The sequence below is a fragment of the Leucopleurus acutus genome (assembly GCF_964270905.1).
Source record: "Leucopleurus acutus genome assembly, chromosome: 12".
In the NCBI taxonomy this organism is placed as follows: domain Eukaryota; kingdom Metazoa; phylum Chordata; class Mammalia; order Artiodactyla; family Delphinidae; genus Leucopleurus; species Leucopleurus acutus.
The window spans coordinates 14,968,212-14,995,433 of NC_139154.1; the positions used below are offsets into that span (position 1 = coordinate 14,968,212).

Here is a 27,222-nt window from a genome sequence, read left to right on the forward strand (position 1 = left end):
TTTTTTTTTTTTTTTTTTTTTTTTTGCGGTTCGCGGGCCTCTCACTGTTGTGGCCTCTCCCGTTGTGGAGCACAGGCTCCGGATGCGCAGGCTCAGCGGCCACGGCTCACGGGCCCAGCCACTCCGCGGCATGTGGGATCTTCCCGGACCGGGGCATGAACCCGCGTCTCCTGCATCGGCAGGCGGACTCTCAACCACTGCGCCACCAGGGAAGCACCTCATTCCTGGAATTTTAATCTGTCTCATAATCCTTGCTGCCACAGCTCTCTGATGTATTTGGAATATAATTTTTATAATTTATCTGACTTTTCTTAATGTTATAGTAGGCACTTTGACCTGTTGTAATCTATTATGTCTTAACTAGAAGGGCAAGTCTGAGCCTTCCTCTTTTCATCTCAGCCATGTCATACTTCTGTCCACAGATGGAGTCTTTCCTCTTGGATGACATCGGCTCCATGATACAGAACAAGGCCATTGAGAGAATCATCTCACCAATGACTGTTCAGCTTTGCCATCTGATCATCTCAGTGGAGAGGAAAGACATGGACAATGAAGTATTTGCCTCTTTGGAGAAGATGGCGGAGGAATTGGCTCAAGCTAGTGAAGAGTTTGTGCAAATTGCGCAAAGGTAATAATTTTAAACAACTCAAGCGCTTTACTCTGACAAGTTTGCAGAAGAAGAGTATAAATAGAGCCTTATTATAGTCTCCTTAGATACATTTGGAAAGAAGTCAGGTGTGACAAGTAAATTGATAAAACATAAAGCAAAGCTACTTAATATGTTGTTATTTATTAGTCGGGATGTAACTTCAAAAGGCAAACATTTCAGAATTAGCTGACTGAGTTTTCCACTAAGAATACATGTTTTCATCCAACATGTATTTATCGACCACCTACTAAAGTGTCAGGCACTATTCTAAGTGCTGAAATATAGCATGAATAAGACATTCACAGTCCTTGCTCTCAGGAGCAGTGGATCAAACAGAAAGGAAACATACAACAATATCAACAAGGAAAAGCCAAATACATAAATAGAAAAGTAAGGAAAGTACAGCTATTTCAGTGAAAAAGAAATAAAAGTGAATTTTAAAATCTGGAATATATATTCAATCTTACTAATCCTCAATAATTCTTTTACCAAACATTTAGCAAACAAAGAAATGAAAATTAAAATGGTAAGATACTATTTTTCTAGCCCAGCATATCAGCAACTATTAAAGAATAATGATAATACTGTGGTGGCAGACATGCGCCGTCTCATATACTCATGATAGAAATGGAAATTGGTGTTTTAGAGGGTAATTTGATAAAATAGATCCAAGACTTTAGAAATATGTACCTGTTGACTCATTAATTCCAATCTTACTAATTTACCCAGAGGACATAGTCACAAATATGAGCTATGATGTATGTACAAGGACATTCGTTGTGTCATTATTTAAAATTGTGAAAAAGGAGAAACAAGCTAAATGGCCTAGTGTGGTAAACCACGGTATAACCTTATGGTGAAACCATCAAACAGAGTAGATGCTTAAAATGTCAATTAACCTTTATTAATTAGGGGAAATACTTGTAGTATTGCTTTACATGGGGAAGCGGGCTATCAAACAAAATTTTAAGCTAATATAGAGCTAGAATTAATACGAACAGAGAAGGCACCTATCATAATAATAACTGTTCCAGGCAAGGGTCATCAGTGGATGCTAAAATTGGTGGGCAAAAGTTTAATGAGGAGCAGGATATTTGTACTCTCTCTAGTTATCTTCCGGCAGAGTATTTATTATTTACAAAGGGGAAATAGTAGTTTTACAGAGGAGAAGCCTGGCAGATATCACTTTACCCTAGCGATCAAGGTTAACATTACTGTTATTGGGACAAAAACACCACCACATGCCCACTGATGTGGGCCATTGAGAAGGACACAGCACCACTTCTGTGGAATCAGTTGCCAAGCTGTAGAACCTGAATCTATTAATAAAATATCAGGGAGTTTCCTGGTGGTCTAGCGGTTAGAATTCAGCACTTTCACTGCTGTGACCTGAGTTCAGTCCCTGGTCGGGTGACCATGCACGTGGCCAAGTGTATATATATATATATATTTTTTTTTAAATTTATTTATATTTGTATATATATATCAGAAAAATCCAAATTCAGAGACCTTCTACAAATAAATGGCTTGCATTTTCCATAAAGTGTCAGGGGTCAAGACGAAGTCTCAGGAACTGCTGCAGATTAAAGGAGACTGAGGGGACGTGTATTAGGTTTTTTTTGCTGCTGTAACAAGTTATCACAAACTTAGGGACCTAACACAACACAGATTTAGTACCTCAGAGTTTTGAAGTTGGTGGGCTTGGCTGGTTCCTCCATTTTTAGTCTCACAGGCAAAATCGAGGTGCCCGTGGGCTGGGCTCTTCTGTAGAGGCTCTGGGAAGAATCCGTTTCCAGGCTCATTCAGGCTGTCCCTTGTGGTCATGGGACTGAGGAGCCCAGTCTCTTGCTGGCTCTCAGCCAGAGGCTCATCTTTGCTCTTCAAGGCTGCCTGCATTCCTGTGGCCCCTCCAGCAATGGCGGGTCAAGGTTGCCCACGCGTCAGACCTCTCTGACTTCCCCTTCTGCCTTATTCTTCTGCTTTTAAGGGCTCATGTGATCACTTTGACCCACCTGGATCGTCCAGGATAAGTTCCCTATTTTAAGGTCACCTTAATTGCATCTGCAAAGTCCTTCCCAGCAGTTCCCGATTAACACTTGATTGACTTACCAGGGGATGGGACCGTTGGGGTGGGGGCATCTTTAGAACTGCCCACCACAGGACTCGACAATTAACTTTCATACATGTCCTCAGATTGGGAACAATTAGCAAACTTAGAATATGGATTTTGGATAACGTAATGGCGTTGTACCGATGTTTAATTTTCTGATTAATTTCTGATAATTGTTTTGTGGTTACGAAAGTGAATGTACTTGTTCTTAGGGAATCCACACGAAATCATTTCAGGGTAAAGAAGCATCGTATCTGGAACTTTCTATACACACACACACACATACATATACAAAAAGAGAAAGAGAGAATGATAAAGAAAACATGGCAAAATGAGAACAGTTGGTGAATCTCACTGAAGGATATATTGGAGTTTGTTGTATTATTTTCACAAAAATTTTTGGAAGTTTGAAATTATTAAGAGCTACAAAAACATTGTTAAAAAGATACTCATGGGGGCTTCCCTGGTGGCACAGTGGTTAAGAATCCGCCTGCCAATGCAGGGGACACGGGTTCGATCCCTGGCCCGGGAAGATCCCACATGCCGCAGAGCAACTAAGCCCATGCGCCACAACTACTGAGCCTGTGCTCTAGAGCCCGCGAGCCACAACTACTGAGGCTGCGTGCTGCAACTACTGAAGCCTGCGCACCTAGAGTCTGTGCTCTGCAACAAGAGAAGCCACCGCAATGAGAAGCCCGCACACTGTAACAAAGAGTAGCCCCCGCTCTCCACAACCAGGGAAAAAGACCACGCACAGCAATGAGGACCAAATGCAGCCAAAAATTTAAAAAAGTAAACAAAACACCTCACGCTCAAAAGTTAAGTGAATTAGAAGCAGAGAGGATTCAAAACTGTACGTGAGTCCTCAAAAAACCAAAAATGGAATTACCATATGATACAGCAATTCTACTTCTGGTTCTATACTAAAAAGAATTGAAAGCAGGAATTCTAACAGTTATTTGTATACCTGTGTTCACAGCAGTATTATTTTCAATAATCAAAAGGTGGACACAACCCAAGTGTCACTAGACAGATGAATGCATAAACAAAATGTGGTGTACACATACAGGGGAGTATTAGTCTTAAAAAGGAAGGAAATTCTGACACATGCTACATCATGGATGAACCTTGAGGACTTAGTGTTAAGCGAAATAAACCAGGCACTAAAAGACAAATACTCTGTGATTCCACTTATGTGAGGTTCCTACAGTAGTCAAATTCATAGAGACAGAAAGTAGAATGGTGGTTCCCAGGGGTGTTGAGGGGCGGGCTCAGGAAGGGGGAAGATGGGAAGTTATCATTTAATGGGTATGGAATTTCAATTTGAGGGACTTCCCTGGTGGTGCAGTGGATAAGAATCTGCCTGCCAATGCAGGGGACACGGGTTCGAACCCTGGTCCGGGAAGATCCCACATGCCACAGAGCAACTAAGCCCGTGCACCACAACTACTGAGCCTGCACTCTAGAGCCCGCGAGCCACAACTGCTGAATCCATGTGCTGCAACTACTGAAGCCCACGTGCCTAGACCTCGTGCTTTGCAACAAGAGAAGCCACCACAATGAGAAGCCCACTCACAATGAAGAGTAGCCCCCGCTCGCCGCAACTAGAGAAAGCCCACGCACAGCAACGAAGACCCAATGCAGCCAAAAATAAATAAAATTAAATCTTAAAAAAAAAAAAGAATTTCAATTTGAGATGTTGAAAAAAGTTCTGGAGATGGATGGTGGTGATATTTGCACAACAATGTGAATGTACTTACTGCCACAATAGCTGTGCACTTAAAAATGGGTACGATGGTAAGTTTTATGTTATGTATATTTTAATACACACACACAAGATATGCAGCCAGAGGCACTGTACATGGTGTGACCCCAGTGATGTGAAAGGAAAAAAAATTCATGGAAAGAAACTTGCCAAAATTTTTACAATAATTTACTTAGGAGTTTGAGAATAGAGTGATTTTATACTAATTTAATGCTCTTTTGTACATTCTAAGTTTTTAATGCAATGCATTTTGTAATCACACACAAAAAAGGGCACACAAAACTTTGGGAGAAGTTAACTATCCTTTTTGTCTGCTTCATTATAAATGCCTTTGCTGTATCGTCTGTTCCGGGCAATTAAATTATTTATAAAGGGAATTATCTGTGCTCATGACCGTGGGATACGGTCCAGCCCATCAAATCCGAGCAACACTGCAAATAATTCATATTCTGACTTGGGTTTGGTTCCCTTGGCTTTCAGAACAGCTCCTCCAGCAGTTCTCAGGAGAGGGCAAATGGAGGCAATCTGTACACAACGTGCTAAGTGTTTCTCTCTGGCTGGCAAGTTCCGGTGTTTCTCTCTGCTGTGTAAGCTCTCAGGAGGCCAGAAGGAACTTGCCACATCAGCAGACCAGCATTGGCATCAGGACGGGCCTACAGGGAAGACCCCACAAGAAGAGGCCAACACAGCATATGTTCCCTTTTGCTTAAAAATATATCATACGATGAACATTTAGAAAATATGAATGAGATGAGGAAGAAAAGAATTACCCATAAGTCTACAGCCCATAGGTAACCACTGTGAACATTTGGTATATATTGATTCCAGATATTTTTGCTTTCTCTCTTTCCTTCCCACTCCCTCTTCCCATCCTTTTTTCTTCCCTATCTCTCCATTTTCATTTTAAAAAATTCATATAAAGCATATCTATCCATGGATATGCCTGTATATATGTATATGTGTTTACCATACATATATATGATCATACTGGTTGGTAAACAGGGAAGGGTCCGTGGGTTGCACAACCCCACAGGGTACCACTCACTTCAGAGTCTGGGTGAATCGTGCCTTTGGGGTTGTGACTGCACAGTCAGCATGAGCATCACAGCAGCCCTGGGGAAGATGGTTTAACACACCTTCTCTGCTCTCCACTTCCAACTTCAGTCTCTCCTGGACCACATAGTTGGAGATTTTCTAGCTACCTTTCTGATTTCTAGCATAATTATACTGTGGTCCAATAAATATTCTATATGATGTCTCTTCTTTTATGCAGTTATGCATTTTTAAATTATCCTTTTAATGTTCTACACTATGCATGAATTAGTTCATTACAACATGAATCCTTGACTTTTTAGACTCTAATATAAATTAGTATTGATTTTTTACAAAGGTGTAAAGGCAAATCGGTGGAGGATGGTTAGTCTTTCAACAAATAGTGCTGGAATAATTGGATATTCATATACCAAAAAAATGAACTTTGATACATACTATATTAGATTATATACAAAAATTAACTCAAAATGGATCACAGACCTAAATATAAATCCTAAATCTATAAAAGTTCTAGAAGGAACCATAGGGAAAAAAAATCTTTGAGATTTTGGATTAAGAACAGATTTCTTAGACATAATGCCAAGTGCATGATCCATAAAAGAACAAATTAGACTTTTTCAAAAAATAAAAAACTTTTGCTCTTCAAAAGAAGAGAATGAAAAGAAGCTACTACTAAGAGAATGAAAAGAAGCCGGAGACTGGGAGAAAATATTTACAAAGCATCTATCTGATAAAGAACTTATATCAAAAATATGTAAAAGGGCTTCCCTGGTGGCGCAGTGGTTGAGAGCCCGCCTGCCAATGCAGGGGACACAGGTTCGCGCCCCGGTCCGGGAAGATCCCACATGCCGCGGAGTGGCTGGGCCCTTGAGCCATGGCCGCTGAGCCTGCGCGTCCAGAGCCTGTGCTCCGCAACGGGAGAGGCCACAACAGTGAGAGGCCCGCGTACCGCAAAATAAATAAATAAATAAAAATAATAGAGTTCAGGTACACACATCACCTCATTTTCCCTAATGTTAACAACTTATATATCCATAGTGCAATTTTCAAAACCAGGAAATTAACATTGATACAATACTATTAACTATACTGTAGACCTCATTCAAACTTCGCCAGTTTTCCTCCTAATGTTCTTTTTCTGTTCCAGGATCGAATTCAGGATCCCACATTGCATTTAATGCTCTCTCCTTAAGATTTTCCAATCTGTGGCAGTTCTTCATTCTTTGTCTTCTATGACCCTGATATTATGATAAGTCTTGGTCAGTTATTTTGCAGTCAGTTATTTAGTACTTTCATATCTATTAATTTGGGTTTGTCAGATTGTTTTGTCATGATTAGATTAGATTGAGGTTATGCATTTTTTGGCAAGAATATCACAGAAGTGATGTGGCCTTCTTTATGCATTCTATCATGATGTTGATCTATCTTATTACTAGTGATTTTAAACTTTATCATTTAGTTGAGTGGCTAACTAACCGATAGATTTCTCCACTATTTTTCCTTTTGTAATTCATAAGTGTCTTGGAGTAATTTCTGTAACTGTTCTGTTTCTCTTCAAACTTTCATCCATTTACCCATTAGTGTATCTTGCCTGTAAGAATCGTTACTATGATGTTTGCCTAATAATTTTTAAAATTTCTCTCATTTCTTCTACGTGTATAAACTGGAATTCTTCTGTACAGAAATAATATCCTTTCTCCCTCATTTATTTATTCAATTATATGTATATATTCAATGATTTATACTGGATATTTATTTCGTTCTATGGCTTATAATCCAATATTGTCATTATTTTACTGTTTAATTCATTCCAGTTTCGGTCATCGGGAGTTCCTTCCAATCAGCTCCTGTGTCCTTTTGAAAATGTCTCCATTTTTTTAAAGCACCCACTTATTTTTCAGACTCATCTTGTATTTTTCCAGCCTGAGCCCTGGAATTAACTTCTTCCCCCAAAGAACACTGGTTTCCTTTACTGAAGGATAAGAGCATTTAGAAACCAAGATCTGGGCTTTAAATATACTCATTACTACTGGTGTGTCATTGCTCCTCGGGCCTCTCAGCAGACAGAGCTAAGAAATATATGTATGTATCCTAATCCATGGGCACACATACATTGACTATTTATTTCTATGTCTCCGAATGCATATATATATATATATATATATATATAATTGCATATTCATATCTCCAAGTCCAATCCAACCCTACAAGGTTCTTTCTTATCTTCTCCTTTCCTTCTTTGCAGCTTCTTTTTCCAACAAATGAGAATCCTGGTTCTCATTACCCACAATATATCCATTTATTTTCAGCCCTATACACATGAAGGAATTGCAAATTTAACCTGTAACCATATGAGAAACAGATTACTAGAGGGAAGCATTTTTATGTAGCTCTTACCGTTTTTATCCTGACCCTGTCCTGGAAAAATATTGTTCTCTAGAGTTAATTAGGTTAGTTTTTTTCTTCCCCATCCCCTTCAGTGTTATTCATTTGAAATCACATTCGTTTTCTACTGCTGCGTTACAAATTACCACCAGTTTAGCTGCTGAAAACAACACCCATTTATCATCTCACAGTGTCTGTGGGTCAGGCGTCTGGGCCTGGGGTAGCTGGTCTGCTGCTGTGGGTCTCATCTGGCTGGGTGAGCCAGATGACCGAGGTGTCAGGTGGGCCCCAATCTCATCTGAGGCTCAGGTCCCCTTCCAAGCTCACTGGTTGCTGGCAGTATTCAGTTCTCTGGGATTGGAGAACTGAGGCCCTGAGATACGGCCCTCTCCGCAATGTGGCAATTTGCTTCTTCAAGGCTAACAGGAGAGTGTCTCTGCTCCTTCAAATCTGTCTCTTCAATAAGGACCCACTCACCCTTTAAAGGGCTCCTCTGCTTTGGTCAAGCCAGCCCAAGATAATCCTCCTTTGATTAACTCAAGCCAATGATTAGGGGCCTTAATTACATCAACAAACCCCTTTTTCCTATAAGATAACATAATCACAGGCTGCCATCCCATCCTATTCACAGGTCCCACCCACACTCAAGGGGAGGCCATTACCCGGGGTGTGTACACCAGGGGATGAGAGCCTTGCTGGCGATCTTAGAATTCTGACAACCTCAGTGATTAGTTAGGTTCATTTGTTACTTTTCATATTTTATTTTGGGATTTCCCCACATTCTGGTTAATTTCGACACATGTATCTTTTTCTTTTTTTTTTTTTTTTTGCGGTACGCGGGCCTCTCACTGCTGTGGCCTCTCCCGTTGCGGAGCACAGGCTCCGGACGCGCAGGCTCAGCGGCCATGGCTCAAGGGCCCAGCCGCTCCGCGGCATGTGGGATCTTCCCGGACCAGGGCACGAACCCGTGTCCCCTGCATCGGCAGGCGGACTCTCAACCACTGCGCCACCAGGGAAGCCCTTGACACATGTGTCTTTAATATCTTCTTTCTTACATGAAGGGTATGTTACAGATATTGTTGTGCTCTTTGATTATTTTACTTAATATATCATGGAGATCACACATATCATTTCATAGAAATTTTCCTTACTTTTTTATATGGAGTTGTATAATAACTCCATTGTGTGTACGAACGCACCATAATTTATTCAACCACTGTTGTATGAATGCACATTTAGGTTGTTTCCAATATTTGAAATTATAAACAGTGCTGCAGTAAGTGACCTTGTGCATATGTACTTTCATATTGTTGGAGGTGGTCGATTCTTTGTAGTGAGATTTCTGGGTTGAAATATATTATATATTACATGTTGGATCTATTGAAATATAATTAGGTTATTAGCCCTTTGTAGTGTATGTTAGGTTATGTTATTAATCCAAAACATATACACTATTAAGTGATAAAAGCAAAGTGTATGGTGCAGAGTTATATCATTAGGTTTATAAACATTGAATATATTATACATTAAGGTTAGTAACTTTGTCTGTCATATATATTGCAAAAATCTTTTCCCAGCTTACCGTAGGTCTTTTGACATTTTAGGTGTGTTTTTTCTTTTGCCATGGAAATTTAAAAATTTTATGTAGTTAAATTTATCAACCTATTCTTTTAGTGCCTTTTGGTTTTGAGTCATAGTTACAAAGGTTTTCTCACACCAAGATTAAAGAAGAATTCACTCACATTTTCTTCTAGTACTTGTATAGTTTTGATTTTATATTCAGATTGCCTAATCTACTCAGAGTTCAGTCTTGTGTATGGCTTAAGATAGGAATCTCACTTTATATTTTTCCAGATGTCTACTCAGTTGTCCCAGCATTATTTATTTATGTATTTATTACTTTTTTGGTCACGCAGCTTGTGGGATCTCAGTGCTCTGACCAGGGATTGAACCCGGGCCGCGGCAGTGGAAGTGCCGAATCCTAACCACTAGACCACCAGGGAACTCCCCCAGCACTATTTATTATAAAGTCTATCTTCACCAAAATAATTTGAGATGCTACCTTTATCTTTTCATGTGGGCTGATTTAAAAAAAAACTGAATACAATACATACTGTATGCAAGTTGTAGTATTGTCTCCTTCCAGAGAGAATTTAATTTTATTCTGATGGGCAGTTAAAGTAGGGAGAGGTCACTCTTCTCCAATCAAAACCTTAAGATGCTTCAAGACTAGTTTCAGTCTTTGTTAGGAGATGTCTATTTCCAGTTCTTACTGCTAAGGTGTAGCCTTTTGCGGTCTCAGCTGAAATCCTGGGATACTCATCAGGTTTCCTTCACATTGATGAGACCCAAACTCTAATTTTTATTTTCTCAGTACCATGAGACTACTGAAGTCTTGGCATGACTGCTACTTTTTCCATGGCTTTTGTGCCTCTTGGCCTGCGTTACTTGGGAATAAATCTTGGCTGCCTTGGTTGATCTCTAGCACCTGAAAGTATCTGGGTTTTTAAAAATATTTCATCCATCTTTTACCAGTGTTCTTGGTGGGAAGGTTGGTCTGATACTCTCATGGCTTGAAGCAAAAGTTTGAGAATACTTACTATTTTATTTATTTATTATTTTTGGCTGCATCGGGTCTTACTTGTGGCACACAGGATCTTCGTTGAGGCATGCGGGATTTTTCGTTGCAGCGTGTGGGCTCTTCGTCGTAGCACGTGGGCTTCTCTCTAGCTGTGTTGCGTGGGCTCTGTAGTTTGCGGCACTCGAGATCAGTTGCCCCGTGGCATGAGGGATCTTAGTTCGCCGACCAGGGATCAAACCCACGTCCCTTGCATTGGAAGGTGGATTCTTTACCACTGGACCACCAGGGAAGTCCCAAGAATATTTACTATTATGACTCAATTATTGATCTGAAAGAGCAAGCTATCAATATAATTCGGCCAAAGAGCAAAAGCAGAAAGATATAGAAATCACACATGTAAAATATAGTAGAATTGAAGGACAGATCCAGGAGACCCAATTTTCAGATAATGGGGCTTCTAGAAGGAGAAACATGAAGAGATTGAGGAGAGGCAATAATTAAACAAATAATAGAAGAAAATTTCTCTGAGCCAATTAATGACCCATATCTGTACAGAAAAACTGCTCCCTGGGTTCTGGGTGAGATTGCAGAGGAAAGATATATATAAAGCATATGTTGGCATAATTCCTGAACTCTTGCTGCTTCCAGACAAAAGAAAAACAAATTACTTATAAAGGAAGGTCAATTAGACTGGTATCAAATAGACTGGCTTCATATTTCTCACCTGTAACTCTGGAGGCCAGAAGGTGCTGGTAACAAGTCTATGGGCTGTGAAGAGGAAAGGCCTGCCATTAAGAACGCTCTACCCAGACACCTCATCATTAACCTGAAACAGGAAGTATATGAATGCAGATAAGCAAGGATTTAGTGACCATATCACCATGTACCCCAAGTCAAGAAATCGAGAAAACCCAGGGCTTCCCTGGTGGCGCAGTGGTTGAGAGTCCGCCTGCCGATGCAGGGGACATGGGTTCGTGCCCTGGTCCGGGAGGATCCCACATGCTGCGGAGCGGCTAGGCCTGTGAGCCATGGCCGCTGAGCCTGCGCGTCCGGAGCCTGTGCTCCGCAACGGGAGAGGTCACAGCAGTGAGAGGCCCGCGTACCACAAAAAAAAAAAAAAAGAAAGAAAACCCAGAAAAATACTGATAAACAACACAAACAGAAACCAAAGACCTCAATATAAGGGAAGATGAAGAAGAACAGAAATTTGTAAAGGATAATAGTACCGCATCTTGGAATGGTTAAGAATCAAAATTCTTGAAAGAGAGATGCAAATGCTAAGGGAAATTCTAACTGAGGCTTCAAATTCAAAACATTAAACTACCTCAGCCGAATCTAAAAGGAGGGAAGAGAGTGAGGGGAGAAAGGATTGAAAAATGTTCCAAAGGTCTCAGGAAGAGGGAGGAGAGTTGGGAAGGTCAGCAGGTCATTGGAAGATTCATTTGGGCAGATCACTGCAGAGTTTCTGTTCTGTGTGAAGTAGCTGGTACTCAAGGTCATATATCTGAACACAGCTATTAATTGCCTTAAGACTGGACTTCACAACCTCATTTCACATATACAACCCTAACTCTTGACTGCTATGTTTCTCTCCCATGAGAAAGCCCAGGAAGTTAGCAAGTGTGTGAGGGCCCCAGCTCTGCAACTGAACAGCTGCCCGGATGTGGCACAGTCATATTTATGGGCTGAGCGGCCTGAGTGTCAAATTTACGGGCCGAGCAGCTGATGTGCAAATTCTCCGCAAGGAGTCCAAAGTAAAGTAAGGGAAGACAAAAGCTGTCACATATCCTCTCCAATATTCCTTTCCCCCAGCGTTTCGACATTTTGCTGCGCTGGGTGTTTTGGGTTCGTGTGATTCTGCACACTGGGAACTCGGGATATTTTACATGAGGGTAGCTGGATTGTTTGGGGCAGGAAAGAATGAGGGGCATTGAAATCGGCTGCCATTAGGTAAGGGACCAAAAGCTGAGAGGAGCTTCTCTGAGATCACTCAAGCTGGCACTCCCGTGTCCTCCCAGCCTGCAAGTCCAAAGGCACAGAGCTCAGCCTCATTTGCAAAGAATAACCATTATATGGTCAGGCGGGAGGGGGGGGTGGGACTTTTCTTGTTTTGTTTTGTGTGGTTAGGGATTATTAGTGAAAAAGAAATGTTTGCAGTCACGTGGACAAAAACAGCTGCTGTGGACATCTGTGTTCATGGAAACTGATTTTTGTTACACAAAACATCTCCTCCTGATAACATGGATTGCAGTGAGATTCTAGATAGTTCTTCCTTACAAAAAGAGGCTTATTGTTTCCTGTAGTAATTATATGTGTTCACTGCAGACAAAATGAGAGCAATTCAGAAAGGAACAAAGCATATTTTAAGACGCCAAGATAGAACCACAGTTTGATGATTATCCTTCTCAATAAATGGTTCTCGATGTAGATCTACACTTAATTGAAAACAAATTAAATCTTGCCATACACACTATTCTGTAGCTTGGTTTTATTCACTCAATATCACATCTTGGAGAGGCTTCTGTCACTTACATATAGACCTACGTCACCACTTTAATGGCTTCACAGTGCTCTGTAACTTCTACGCGTCACAGTTTCCTTACCGGGATGTTTCTTTTTTGTAACATTACGTTCGTGGAGTGTTGGTAAATGCTGAGCAAAGAACATGTCTGTCCAGGCTGGCGGGAGACTCCGAGGAAGTGTGGCTCCAGGAGGAAATGGGGGTTGCGGCGGAGTCTCTGATCCTGTCTTCAAGGAATATCACGCTGGTAGCTCAGAAGCTCCATCTTCAGCCGGAATGTCAGAGCCACCAGGAGGAGCTAGTGACCACAGCTCAGCACATCCTGGTAGACACCACGAAGGTGAGGCTGATGTCAGAGCTGGCTGGCCTGTTGGTCTGGACAGAGAGCTCATTGCTGGGAAGCATGGATGGGGCATGTCATTCCCACAAGGGATGCCCACCCCAGAGAGAGAAACCTGCCCAAGTTTATGCCAAGATCGCAGAGTTCATTACCAATTTAATAAATGCTCATTGTGGAAGCTGCCATAGGGAGCTGGGTAGACGTACTGAGTCTCTGTTCTTAAACCCACATGCAACCCCTGATCCCCACACTTGGCCACCAAACCGTAATGATAAGGGATGCATTTCCCACCCTACCCATGGCCAGGAGCTACCTGGGGAGAAGCTACCAAAACCTGGGCAACTCTCAGCCTATTTGGCTAACTTGCTGTATTGCCTTACACCTGGGAGGATCTCAGGGGCCAGGATAACCCCTCAGCCTCCAAATACTCCCCATTCTCCATCCTGACATTCCATCATCTGTCACAACTCTTTTAGCTCGGTACATCGCTCCCTGTTACAACGTTATATGCCTCAACTATTATCAAATATTAATATATTAATAATGTTCATCATTTAAACTTTAATACTGTGAGTTATTGGGAGAGGGTGTAGTTGTAATTTAACAGATCCTCATTAAAGAAAGATTGAAATGGGGAGATGAGAGAGGCACAGCCAGAGGGCTTTGGCACCTGCTGCTGGGAGGAGGAGAGGGGAAGAAGGGCAGGCTCTTGGAAGTGGTTGGGTACCACCTCTGTTGAAGGGGATGAACAGAGCAGTCAGGGGGCGACAGAGTCAGACCAGGAAAGATTTCTTAAAGGCACTTCTTGGACAGGCCATCTCGCCAGCCCCCATCATCCTCATGCAAACAGTAAGTGCTTCCTAAACACTCTTTCGTTCGTGATGTGTTGGTTACCACGTGGACGGTTGACTGCTCCTCCTGTAATGTGAAGAGAAGGGCTCTTCAAAGCCAGATTGGACCCCACATTAAATGTAGCTCAATTTAGAGGGGCTTACATTTTCAGTTAAGCCAAATGTTTTCTTTAAACGTCACTCTTAGGTGACATCGTCATCATTATTATTACTATTATTATCTCTGAGATTCTCTTCAGTCTTTTGGAGGACGTTTATTTGCACAATGGGGGTAAAGCAGCTGCCGTTGCTCTCGCTTCGGCTCCAGAAACGTGTAGGCATTTTCCAGCTTCTCTTCCCCCGATTGCCCAAACAGGTCCTGCTGCTGGAAGACGCGGCGACGGCGAGGAAGATGGTGCGAGCGGCGGGCTGGTGCCTGACTTGCCTGGACGCGCTGGAAGCGGCGGGCGACGCGGCCTCGCTGCGCGGCCCCTTCGCCGACCTGGCGGTGGCGCTGCAGAGCCTGGGCGGCCTGACTGCGCGCGGATCCGAGGAGCGCCTGGGCCGGGCCAGCCGCCTGCTGCGGGGCTGCGTCCCCGTGCTGCTTGTGGCCGCCCGCGGCCACCTCCGGCGTCCCCGCGACCCGCGGCTGGCCGCCTCCCGGCGCCACGTCTTCGCTCTGGCCAGGAAGACCTTGGGCGAGCTCCTAGGGCGCCTGGAGCCCGGCGCCGCCCCAGCGGCCCGCGCCCCGCACGGCGCGCTCCCTCGGAGCCTGCGGCAGCTGCGGGAGCTGCTGGCGGCGCCCGGACCCGAGCGGCTGCGCGGCGGGCTGGACGCGCCGCTGGCGGCCGTGGTCTGGCACTGCATGCGCCTGGCCGCCTGCTCCCCGCCGCCCGAGCGCCTGCGCCTAGTGGCCCGTTGCCGCCGGCTGCTGGAGCTGCGGAGCGCCGGCGTCCGGCGCCTGGACCCGATTGACGGGCCTCCGGGGACGGGCGGGAACAGCCAGGAGCCGGGGGAGGAGTGCGCAGCGCTGTGGGCCGCGACTGAGGACCTCTCCCAGGGGGTCCGCACCGGGCTGCTGCGCCAGATCCTGGACACGTTCACCGACACGCAAAGCCCTCTTCAAAGGCTGGTCCGGGCCGCCTTGGCCACTCCCTCAGTCTCCTCCCGGTGCCATGGCGAGGCCTTGCCTGAGAGCCTCCAGCTTCTCCTCGCTGCTTTCCACGACCAGGCCAACCGGATGCTCAGAGTGGCTCACTTGGTCTTGGTTTGCTGCCCACGACAGCAAACTGGCGAAGACATGGAGGCCACCATGGCAGGCCTTTGGGGGCTCGTGGTCAGAGTGCGACAGCTTTTCTCACCAAGCCCCCAAGGGTCTGGTCTGGACTGGAGCCCTGCTGCCCTGCAGGCCCTGCTTCGGGAGTGGGCCAGGGCATCTGAAGGCTTATTAGCATGTTTTGATGATGTTCTCGATATTCCTGAGTTCCTGAGTGTGTCCATTCAGGAAATGACCAAGCACTTGGACTTTTTTACATGGGCTTTGAGGTGTGGAGATTCCAGAGAGTTTGCTCCACTTGTGGCATATTTACAGGGTCGAGGGACACACATAGTGCAGGTGATGAGCAGGTATGTGGACCAAGATCGAGATCCTATTTTCCGGAATGGCCTGAGAGTCTTGATCCAGCAGCTGGAGCAATCCTCCCGGGTCCTGGGTGAGGCTGGGGAGCACTGTTCAGGCGGGCACGGCTCTCAGGACACAGATGCGCTATTAACCTTGGCGAAACATGTGATCTCTTCAGCTCAGAGCATCCGAGAGGGGCTGGATGGAACTAACCACCCAGATATCCTCAGTCCCCTTCGGGACCAAGTCCAGAGGTTTGACATGGCTGAGAGACAGCCTTATTTCATTCTCTCCAGCCTCCAGGATTGCACAGCTCCTGCACTGAAACACCAAAGGGAGCCTGGGTTGAGGAAAAGCGACCGGGGCACCTCCTATCCACCTAGGGATCATCTTTTTTGCCCCTTGATTTTTGACACCGGTCTACAGAAGGTGGGCTCTCCACTCTCTGCCATCAGCAAACCCATGCTTGCTGTAGACAGCCTGAGCCACCAGGGAGTGACCTCAGCTCACACCATCCTGCAGGACCAGGATACAGCTGTGGAGGCAGCTCAGGAGGCCCTGGCTGGAGAGGGACCACTGGGGTCAGAGACGATGACTGGACTCCAAGAAATCCCATCACTGGCACCTTCTATTATTGACCTAGCAAGGGAGATAGAACATTGCACAACTGCTAGCACGGACAGGCTTCTGGAAGTGGCTCTCCAACTGTCTGGGAAGTCCAGGGAAACCAGGCAAAGTTTGGTAGCCATAGCTGGTGACTGGTATTCTCTGTGTCAACAGCTGTTTTGCAACAACCCAGCAGCTGATCTTCAAGAGAACATGACAGTGTTCATGGAGCTTCAGCAGAACTTAGCCTCAATGGTTCAACTAGCAGTCAAAAGTGGACCCATGGATTCGGGTAAGAAGGATTCTGACTCAGCTGGGCACCCAGAAGCGCATTTACAAGTGCAAGGCAGATTGGAGGAGGCGCAGACCCATGCCAAACAGCTTTTGGACAAAGTTCTGGCCTCTGATGGTTTCCAAGCCCCCAGATCGTGGGAGGAGAGCATTAAGGATGGGTGCCTTCTATGGTCAGTGGCTGTCCAAGACCTGCTCCAGTGCCTGGAGAGGCTCAGCGGGAGACAAGGCCTGTTCCTACTGCCCCTGCGACAGGCTGTGAAGGACCAGCAGGGGCTGCAGGAAGGGTTGGCTCAGGCAGCAGATGTTTCTCAAAGGCTCCAAGAGGCTGCTAGGCTGTCTTCTCTTCTGTGTGGGGATGAGCAGGTAAAGAGTGAGATCTCCTTTCTGTGCAGGGAGGTTCATGTGCTCACAGATGCTCTGCTGGATGTGGCACAGATCCTGGCCTCCTTCCCCAAACCATCTCCCAGCCTGTCCACCCGCTTTGAACTTCTCTGCTTGGAGCTCACCCTTCAAGCCAAGGCCCTGACTGGCCACCTCAGCAGCATCAATGCAGACTATGAACGTGTCCTCCAAGGTGCCTTCTGCCCAAGGCTCTCTGTGTGCAAAGACCCCCAGACCCAGCCAGAAGGCTCTCTGGAAAGAATGGTGTCTGGTATCCAAGCTGTGCAGGGAATTGTGGCTGGAGGTCAGGAGTCTGGGCCCTGCCAGGAAGACCTTCTCATGGCTCTGGAGAGCATTCTCGTCCTCACCAAGGAGGTAGCCCAGCGGGTCCCTGTGCTCCGAGAATGCCCAGAGGACTGGCTTCAGCAAGAGTGGGCAGCCAAGGCCCACCATGCTGTGGCCCAGCTCCAGGCCTGGAAAGGTGGTCACACCAAGGCTTGGAGACTCCTGGCCCAGTGCTTGAAGCCCAGTGATGAAGAGGACCCCACCCAGCCCCAGCTCCACCGTGGGGAGGGTGCACCAGGAGCCGCTGAAGCCAGCAGTGTAGATTCTCAGTGTGCTGCTCCAAGAGACACCGCAGGGAGCTCGGTGGGGACCCGCACTCCTGATCCAGGCATCACCGGGACAGCCGCAGACCTGGGCACGGTAGGAAAGTCAGCATCTCTCCTTCTCCCCCACCTCAGCCTTCTTTCTGGTCACCAAAGCCCCCCGTCAAGTTCCAGAAAAAGCTCTCTTGGTGCCCACGTGTGTCATCCACATCTGGCAGGCAGCACAGGGCACCCTTTGAGAATCCAAGGTCAGGAACCACACTGCCTGCACTGTGTCTGCCTCTACCATTTCCAAGTTCTGAGACCTCAGAGAAGTTTCTTAGCTATTTTGGACTTTAAGATCCTAGTCTAGAAAATGGGAACATTGATACTTTCCTGGCAGAGGGTTGATGAAAGCATCCATGGAAAATACTTGCACTTGCCTGGAACATAATTAGTATGCTGTGGTAGGGCCTGTAATGACTGACTTCCCTGAAGTTTTTCCCATGGCCCCATCTGGAGGGGGTTCCCCTTGCTGTGACTGACAGCACTCCTCCTGTGGATCCGGCTACTGCATGCCACTTTGACCTCCACGATGTTACCTCCCTGCTCCAGTCAGGGGTTCTTTGGTTTACAAGTGGCCGGAGTCCAACTTGAATCCTCGTAGGCAAAAAGAAAGATCTACCGGAAGGCTTCTGGGTCTGTTGAACACCTTCCACGTATAGTCGTTTCCTTCTGGGGCACCAGACAATGTCAGGGATTGTGGAGCCTGAACATTTGATTTACTTAACATCAACCGTGGGAGATATAATAGGTTGGCAGTGACGGCCCAAGAAGTTCCCAGGTAGACGTGCTCAGCCCAGCGTTTTGTGCATAACCTGATCTGTCCCCTTCGTGACCTTAGGCTTGGCTGCCCAGACTCCCCCCCAAACCTTTCCCTGGGCTTTCTCCCAAGATAAAGTGGACCAGACAATGTGTTTCTCCACCCCATTACCCTTTACTTCATCTTTCTCATTAAAATGTCATTACCATGAGAAAGGCCCTGTTCCCAGATTCGCTGGGAGCCCGACAGGCACAGTTCCCTTGCCCCTGCAGCCTAAGCCCTCTTTGCTCTGCCTCCCGCTGTCTTCTCTTCTCTCCTGTTCTGTGGCTCCTGGTCTCATGAGTTCAGACATCCTGCCAGCTCCCCCGATCTGTTTTTCCACAGGGTCTTTCTGACACATACTTAATGCGCTGACTTCACTGACAACACATTCTGTTTCTCTCTCAGTTCAGCTGACACGGTCCCTTTCTCAGCAAAACCTCCCGACACGAGCATTTAAGAGAACTGACCGCCCAGGTCAGCTGGCACCCGGAATGGTGAGAAGAGCAGGCTCATTCAGCCCCCATCACCCCTCCTGTCCACGAAGGGGTGTCACCTCTCCTGTTGCAGGCTGCTTTCCTCTGGGTGGAGAGCAAGGCCTCACATTCCAAGGTTCCTACCCCAGGGAAGCATTCTCCTTCATACACATAATTCCAGCGCATAGAAGGGGACAGTGGGGACAGTGGTCCTGCTGGGCTACTCCCGGGTGGGAGGGCAATTGGAGAGGGGAGAATCACCATCCATGGTGTGTGTCTGCTCCACTGTCCCACTCCCTGGGGCTCCTGGGGGGTGGAGACACCCTCCACACAGCCCAGAACAGCACCTCAGACTGTGAGCCCCTGAGGGAGGGCATGGCCTTGGGAAGGTGCATCTTTTGGGCACTTGTAAGTCACAATCTGGAAATTCTTTATTCCAGTTATGGGCTCTCCAGCAGAGTCCTAGCCTCCTTCATTACCGAAGAGCCTAGAGACACTGCTAGCTTTGGATGTTGAAGGTCCCTGACAGTTGAATATGAGGCATGAGTTCAAAAGAATATTTCCTAGTTGCCTATCCCTCGGCTCAAGGCCCACCAAATCCCACATTTGCCATTTTCACCCTGGTTTTTAGTCACTATGGTTGAGTCTTAGTCTCAGTTGAGTTCTCACCTTTCTCTTCACGTCACATAATCCCGGGCCCCGTCTGGGCAGCCTGCTGGCCCTCAGTGTGTTGGTCCTTCTCCAGAAAAGGCTCCGACTTGCCCCTCCCAGCAGTCAGGGGGCATCCCAACCTGTCTAAAACGAGGCCAACAAACAGTTTTCAGAAGGTGGGGGATTATTTAATTGCAGACATAATACAAAAAAAGCCAGGTGACTTCTCAATATGCATTAGCACAGAAAGTCTAAACTCTCAGCCGCTGAAGTTCAAGGACTTCATTTTACTCATCTTTAGATCCTTCAGGACAAGCACGGTGTCTGGGGCATCACAGGTGCATGGTAAGTGATTTAGATTGCTTGCTGGGATGCTAAAGGCAGCCTAGAAGGGCCGAAGGGGTACAAATTTGGGGCAAAATGGTAATGGGAGGGATAAAGCAGATATTCTAGATGTCTCCTGAGAGGAAGGTGGTCTTGAGTTGAGCTTCAAAGGCAGTTTGGGATTTGTATTTGCCAGGGAAGAGAGGAAGGACATTGCAGGCAATAAGAGCTCTGAAGTGAACTTGGTTTGCAAGTGGCTATGAGCCCGGGGGGCGCATACCTGTGCTCAGATGTGCTCCCAACGTGGAAGTGAATACTTCCATGGTTGGAGAGGAAAACAGCCTGCAGTTAAGCCTTCACGATGGGTGCCCTGTGCCACCTCCAGCCACCCACCTGGCTGGTTGCTGTTCTCGGCATCTGGACAACTTCTGAGTCAAACCCACGTGATCAGGGCTTTCCCCACATGCTCGGCGGCTGTCGCCTCTGCTTGCTCCTGGGCCAAGCTTGGGGCCAAGCACCACGATGTGGAGCACCCACACCCCAGGGCAGCTCACTTAGATCCCAGCCTCCACGGTCTCCTGGTCCCAGACTCACATACGTCCCGTCCCCTTGTCTGTCACATGGCAACCGCTCGCTTAAACACCCACCTGAGCTCTAGAGCTACCACCAAATGATGTGATTCATCCAACCCCTTCCTTGGATCATTGGTCTCCTGATTCCACATCTTTAGCCCAGCACCCTTCCTGCGTGCTCGGCAGTGAGTGAAGCATGACAAAGACTGGACAAAGTGGCCAACAAGGTGGGGGTGGAAGGGACACATGCCTGGAGCAGTTATCCTTTGATTTCCATTCCTCTCCTGGTGAAATATTTGCTACATATATAGCCTCAGACCAAACAGGATCATGAACTTATATCTCCCAATTTAGATAGAATTTGCTATCACACTCATACTTCCAACAGCTACGTTATGACCCTTCTGAGACATCAGTATGCTACGTTGGGGACTTGGGGGAGAAGTCAGGGTGTAGGAAGGCCCAGAGGTTCCTCCCACCCATGTTCTCCTTCCCACCTGCACCCAGGGCACAGGCCCTACCCCCAGGAGCTCAGGATCTGGTGCGTGAGGCCAAGAGGTGATCAAGGCCACTCTTGACACTTTGTTATTGGGTTTACCTTCAAGGGCAGTACACCTGGTCTCGATTCCAGAGTCTGGAAAAGGCTTAGCGGAGGCCTCATTTAGGGTCCAAAGAAGAATAACATGGCCTCGCCCACTTCTGGTTGGCAGAAGCTGCTGTTTTTCTCACTAGAAAATAATAAGCAAGTTAATGGGGGAAAAATAATTATTCATACCAGAACTGTAAAGTCCTTTCACATGGAATAATTGATATGAAACTGTCCCAAAGTAGGGACATTCAAGGATTCCTGAATTTCTTCAAGGGGCTAGAGATTCTCCCAGGTAAGCCCTGAAAATTCACCAAAGGAAAGAAAATGTGATATTTTAACTATACTGGGGATCTGAGTCTGCCCGGTTGCAGTTTATGCAAATTCTGGGTGAAAGGAGCACAGAGCAATAGGGATTCATTGTTTCCTCTTCTCACTTTTTTCCTAGGTATTTGGAGGAGATTGTCAAGAGCTGTTGTCATGTGGGGATCAGGAAACCCTCTTGATTCCCACTCTTCTTTTAAAAATGCTGAAGAAGCCATTAACATCGCCACTGCAGTTAAAAGATCTGAGCATCTTGAATTTCATCAGTTCCACCCTGTCTTCTTCTTACAGCACCAGCATAGCAGCACCCCTGGCAGCTCCCCCGGCTGTCCAGCCTGGCCACACACTGAGGTGGACCTGCCTCTCCCAGAGGATGGCAGCGTGAACAGTGGGAACAGAATCACCCAGGTTACCCAGGAGATGGCCAAGGAGGTGTTCCTGATGGCGCAGAGTCTGAGGAGGAGAGGATGCATCCTGGTACTTGACCTTCAGTGGGTGGTGGGAGGATTGGGCACCACGGGGGGAAACGGGTCTCCCAGCTGCTGCCCCGCAGGAGCCAGGACAGAGGGGCCACGAGCAGGGGCCATCGGGCACATAGCATTTTTCGGTGCTGTCTTCTCTCTCCATCTGGGCGTATCCTAGAGCTCACTTCATTTTTCTCTTCCCTCCTGCTGTGGGCTCGTTACTAAGGCTTTGTCTTAATCCATCGGGGAAGATAATTTACCGGAAGCTGCAGTTTAGTATAATCAACACCCATTCCTATCCCAGAGGATGAACTGAAGGGAGCCGTTTACGTCTTTAAAAGTTCCCCAAAATAGAGGTAACGGGGCTGCGAGCTCCTGAAGGATGGCCATTCAGGGCCAGCACAGCCTGGACAGGATGGGGCTGCTTTCCACTGGCTTTGGGGTGGGGGGCAACTTCAACCACAGGTCACCTGTTCTGATTCTCTTTAGCCATCTCCTTGATTCAATGCAGTTAAGCATCATTTACCATCCACACACACATCAACACTGAAGAAAATAAAAGAAGTCCATTTACTGAGTGTGGGGACCAGAGGAAGAGATCAAAAGGCACCGAGAGCCACTTAGAAAATGTCTTCTAGCGCAGGCCTGCTGGGTACTCATGGCCCCCACACCCGTGGCTGGGCCACACGCGGTAGAGGAGCAGGGCCCAGAGAGAAGGTTGGATGTCAGGGCACCTCCAGACGAGGTGACTGCAAAGCCCTGCCCAGCAGCCCTACCACACCCAAGACTCAGGCCTTTCATTGGCCTCTTCTTTCTCCCAACCCATGTCCACTTCAGTTAGTTTCTCACTGGAACAGTTACCCCAAGGTCATTAGGTCAAAAGTGGGAGCAGTTACCACTTCTTGCTGACTTCTGTTTTCCTTCCAAACATCTCAGATATTCTAATTTATATAGGACTTGGGTGCTGATGGGGCCGTGTGGCTGAGGGCCCAGGAATATGCAAATCCTCCAGCCCGCGCGCAGTTCCCTGGGGAAATGTGCGCTAAAGGGAAATGACAAAAGGAAAAGCAAATGGTGATTTTTAACAGTGAGGCTAGTGCCTGGTAAAATGGAGTGACTATGCAGAATTTCCCCCCGAAACCTCCAAATCTCGACCTTAATACCAATCAGATTTTAACAACCAAAGTCCCTGGTACTCTTGAGTAAAACAGAGAAAAGAGTTTAAAATGGCTGGTTGGGGGGGTAACAGGCAGCACAGGCATGGGGGCAGAGCAGTAATCTTGAGTCAACCGTATTAGCAACTCTTCAGCCCTGAGGCTGGGGGCAGAATTGGAGGAAGCAGGGAGGAAGATGGGGAGATTGGATGAAGGTTTCCCTTGGAGAGGCAGAAAAGGTAAGCATCTCCTTTCCTGGCAGAGGTCTACAAAAGATTATTCTCATGTGGTTTGAGTTTTCTCTGGCACCTTTGAGACCTAGGTTATGAGTTCTGGAATATTCCAGCTTGACCTCCTCAGTTGAGCCCTCCCCCTTCACACATGGAGATGTTCTTACTAAAGACTTTCCAGCATCACGACCTTCATCGGCACTGTCTGTGTGCCAGCAGAGAACGATAGCCATTCCTCACGTCATTATCTAGGTCAGGGAAACTGTCGCAGTAATGTGTACAAAATAAAATACCCACAGGAAAAAAGAGGGGTTCTCTCACCCTCCTCTCTCCTATTTCTTCAGTATTCCTTTTCATTCTTATCCTAAAGACCAGTAATTCTGAAATCAGGTCATCAAACCTACATTTGGTACAGGGAGAGAGCTGACAGATGCAGAGCTTGCCTAAACCCAAGCCTTATCCAAAGAGAAGTAAAGTACATATTTTAGGACTCATTTGCTAACTGGGGTGGCATATCATAAAGCAAAAACAAATTCTCGAGGGCGTGAGGACTCATGTCTTCTCCTGGGACATCATAAAGAAGTGTGCTGCCTTGGATGTTTGGGATGGGGCTTGGTTTGGGGTTGCAACGTCAGTTTTTTGTTTTTTTGGTTTTTTTTTTTTGCGGTACATGGGGCTCTCCCTGTTGTGGCCTCTCCCGTTGCGGAGCACAGGCTCCGGACACGCAGACTCAGTGGCCATGGCTCACGGGCCCAGCCACCCCGCGGCACGTGGGATCTTCCCGGACCGGGGCACGAACCCGTGTCCCCTACATCGGCAGGCGGACTCTCAACCACTGCGCCACCAGGGAAGCCCGCAACGTCAGTTTTTTAAAAAGGAGGAGCAACAGAGTGTCAAATGACCTGGCACAGATTTGGCTAATTTAGGACTGGCTGCTTGAGTTCTGTGTTTCAAAAAGGCTGTCCCATTTGAAAGGGAGTTTTCTCGGACTGGTCTGCTGTGGAGCTTGGAATTGCTTGAATTAGGCATTGGACACATCTGTACCCACTCCTTTCTTATCTGGAATTGCAAATACCTCTAATAAACTAAGCCTCTAACATAGGTTTTTTAGGATTGTTTTCTTCCTTACAGGAGAAGCTGAGACAGCATGATACATGCAGGAGAGGGACCCAGAAGTGGCTCCCCACCAGGGCTGGCCATTATGAAAAGAATGGGGCAGACAAAATTAAGTTCTGTCCCTTAAGTTAATGTCCATCCTCATGGAATTTAGAGGCCCCTGAACAGGGCAGGTACAATAAAGAGTCTGACTCCATTTTTAATGTTTGCTGACAGCTTTCAAGCCCCACCCACTCCTCCTTCTTCCCCTTGTGCTCCACATCTGGGCAAGCCAAAAGGTCCAGGCACGGTCTCCTTTGGTGCTAGTGGGAAGCTCAAACCACATAAGCCCTGACTGTTGAGTGGAAACTCCCACCCTGGCCCCATCCTCTGTCCACAACAAAAGCCAGGCCGGTCTCCTTTCCTTGTTCTCTGAAGCCTTTTCAGACCTGGTTAGGAAAAGGCTTCTGTCACCAACCCATTAATTATCAGTTCCCAACTGGGAAGCTCTACATGTGGCTATAGGCCTTTGACCCTTTGGTCAAGCCAAGACCTCCTTCAACCTGCACGTTCCTCACACCTGGCCCTTCTTAGGGGCCTTATCTCTGCCCCGGGGCTGCTGAAAACTCTCTCTGAGCCACTGCAGGCCACAGCTCCTGTGCAGAAAATCTAGCCCAAGACCAGGACGCTGGGCCACCTTCCCTTCAGCAGTCCCCACGGACAGATGGGCCTGGACCACCTCATTCTGTGGTTTTAAAGAGAATAAGCTTCTTGCTAACCTAGAGTGCCTGGTCTTGAAGCCTCTGGAGGAGGTTCGGGACATCACAGTTTTAGACCAAGCCACAATATGTTCATTCCAGGGCTGGAATAAGTTGTACCGAGCAAGTTTGGGATGTTTACCATTTGCTGCCGATTTCTTAGGGAAAACTTGCGGAGGCGTGGTTCACCTACTGCCAACTCTTTCATTTCTTTTGGTATAGACCAAAGAACAGCTCATTACCTCTGCCAGGAAAATTGCGACTTCCGGACAAAACTTCGCCAGACTTATCCGCATCATTGCTAAGAACTGTGTAGACCAAAGATGTTCCCAGGAGCTTCTGTACATGGTAGAGCAGATTCAGACAATGAGCAGCCAGCTCCGCATCATCTCCAGGTAGGAGATGGCTTTGAAGGGAAGTTGCTGTCTTCTTTCTCGAGACCCAAAGGGAGGGCTTGGAAGGGGGAATATAATTCCTTCTTTTGTATACTCCTTTTAATGTTTTTTATCCTCCAAGAATCTACATTTATTTGAGGAATATCAAATGTTAAAAATATAGAGTATAATTACAGAGCACAAAAAACACATTTAGGCTACTGTCATTTCTCACTGTTTCACAAACATATCTGATAATATACTTAAGAAAGAAAAAATATTTAACATGGAAAACTAGTTCCTGAGTAGGTGTGAGGATAAAGTAACCATAAGGATTTTTTAAAAATTTTTTTCTATTTTTTGGGCAGCGTTGCATGGCAGGTGGTATCTTAGTTCCCCGACCAGGGATCGACCCTGTGCCCCCCACAGTGGAAGCACGGAGTCCTTACGTCCCCATAAGGATTAAGAATCAAATACATCAGAACGGAGGTTCTCCTTCAACATCGGTCCCTCCTCCCTTCATAACAGTGACTCCAGTGGTGCTGCTGGGCTCACAACACTTCAGGGTTAATATACAAGCACAGATGACTGATCTCTACTTTACAATCGTGTTTACATTTTCACCATTAGCTCTCTATTTGTTTTTATACGAACCATATCTAACAAACAAGCTGGTTATCTCTAAAAATACATTAATTGCAAAGTGAAAGCATTTTAAACGTCATTTGCCTAAGAAAAACTATGCCAGCACAAGGCTTATGTTAAGATTAATTCATTTAATGTGCCCCATGAATTAATCTTAACATAAGCCTTGTGCTGGAGTTGAACAGTTTTTGGTCATTGTCTCCATATAACAGTTTTCACGTTGATAATATAGAACACCGGAATAGAAGTATAGGGTAGTTTCATTTCCACCCAAGTCCCTTAATACCTGCAGTGGCATATTCATCAGTAACAAACGTTTATTAGTAATATATTATGGGAGAGGTTGGTAGTTAAGACTATTATCAATTATTGTGAGGCATAAAAATAACATCGCCAAGACCAGGGTATATAAAATGTTTTTAAACTAAACATAAAGCCTGGTTACTGTTCTCTAGGAAATAATATTTCAGGCACAAAATCATCTCACGATTAGCCACCAGATTTTTTCTACTTAAGATACAGGAACTGTAATTAATTTTAGCATTTCAAATATGGGTATTGTTGTAAGGGTACTCCAGATTTGTTTAAATCAGGTATAGTAGGACATGCAAACATGGATGTGACAAGGAAGAAGGAAGAAAACAAGGAAGACAATCCCTCACGGACCCTTAGAAACAGGAACCATGTCGGTAGGACCACATAGGGAAGCACCAGGGTCAGTCAAAAAGCAGAAGGAGTGAGGGGAAAGCATGGACAAATCCTTTACTGTGTTTTCGTGGGAAGGAATGGACAAGTCAGGGGAAGTAGGCTAAACAGGTTTAGGATTGGTTAATTTGAATTTGGGCTCTGGAGTATAGAGATTATCTCTAGCTGTCTGGCACCTGGCTCTGGGGTGATTAGGGCAGGGGAGTAGTGGCCCAGAGTATAAGAGCGCTATAAAGGTTGGGGGTGTGAACTTCAGATTGGTTGGTTTGCATGTATAAG

The 27,222-nt window shown here is 46.2% G+C and overlaps 1 protein-coding gene across 1 annotated transcript in view; it reads left to right on the forward strand.

Moving 5' to 3' along the window:
* The window catches only part of LOC309970198 (uncharacterized protein), a gene marked incomplete at both ends in the record, with an annotated part of 36,052 nt that overhangs the window by 3,710 nt on the left and 5,120 nt on the right, over positions 1 to 27,222 (forward strand). Inside the window, 5 exons of the mRNA XM_082852460.1 lie at positions 423 to 628; positions 13,221 to 13,404; positions 14,611 to 17,841; positions 21,810 to 21,995; positions 25,442 to 25,614. Of these exons, the coding sequence (XP_082708586.1) occupies positions 423 to 628; positions 13,221 to 13,404; positions 14,611 to 17,841; positions 21,810 to 21,995; positions 25,442 to 25,614 (3,980 nt within the window). The remainder of the gene's footprint in view (positions 1 to 422; positions 629 to 13,220; positions 13,405 to 14,610; positions 17,842 to 21,809; positions 21,996 to 25,441; positions 25,615 to 27,222) is intronic.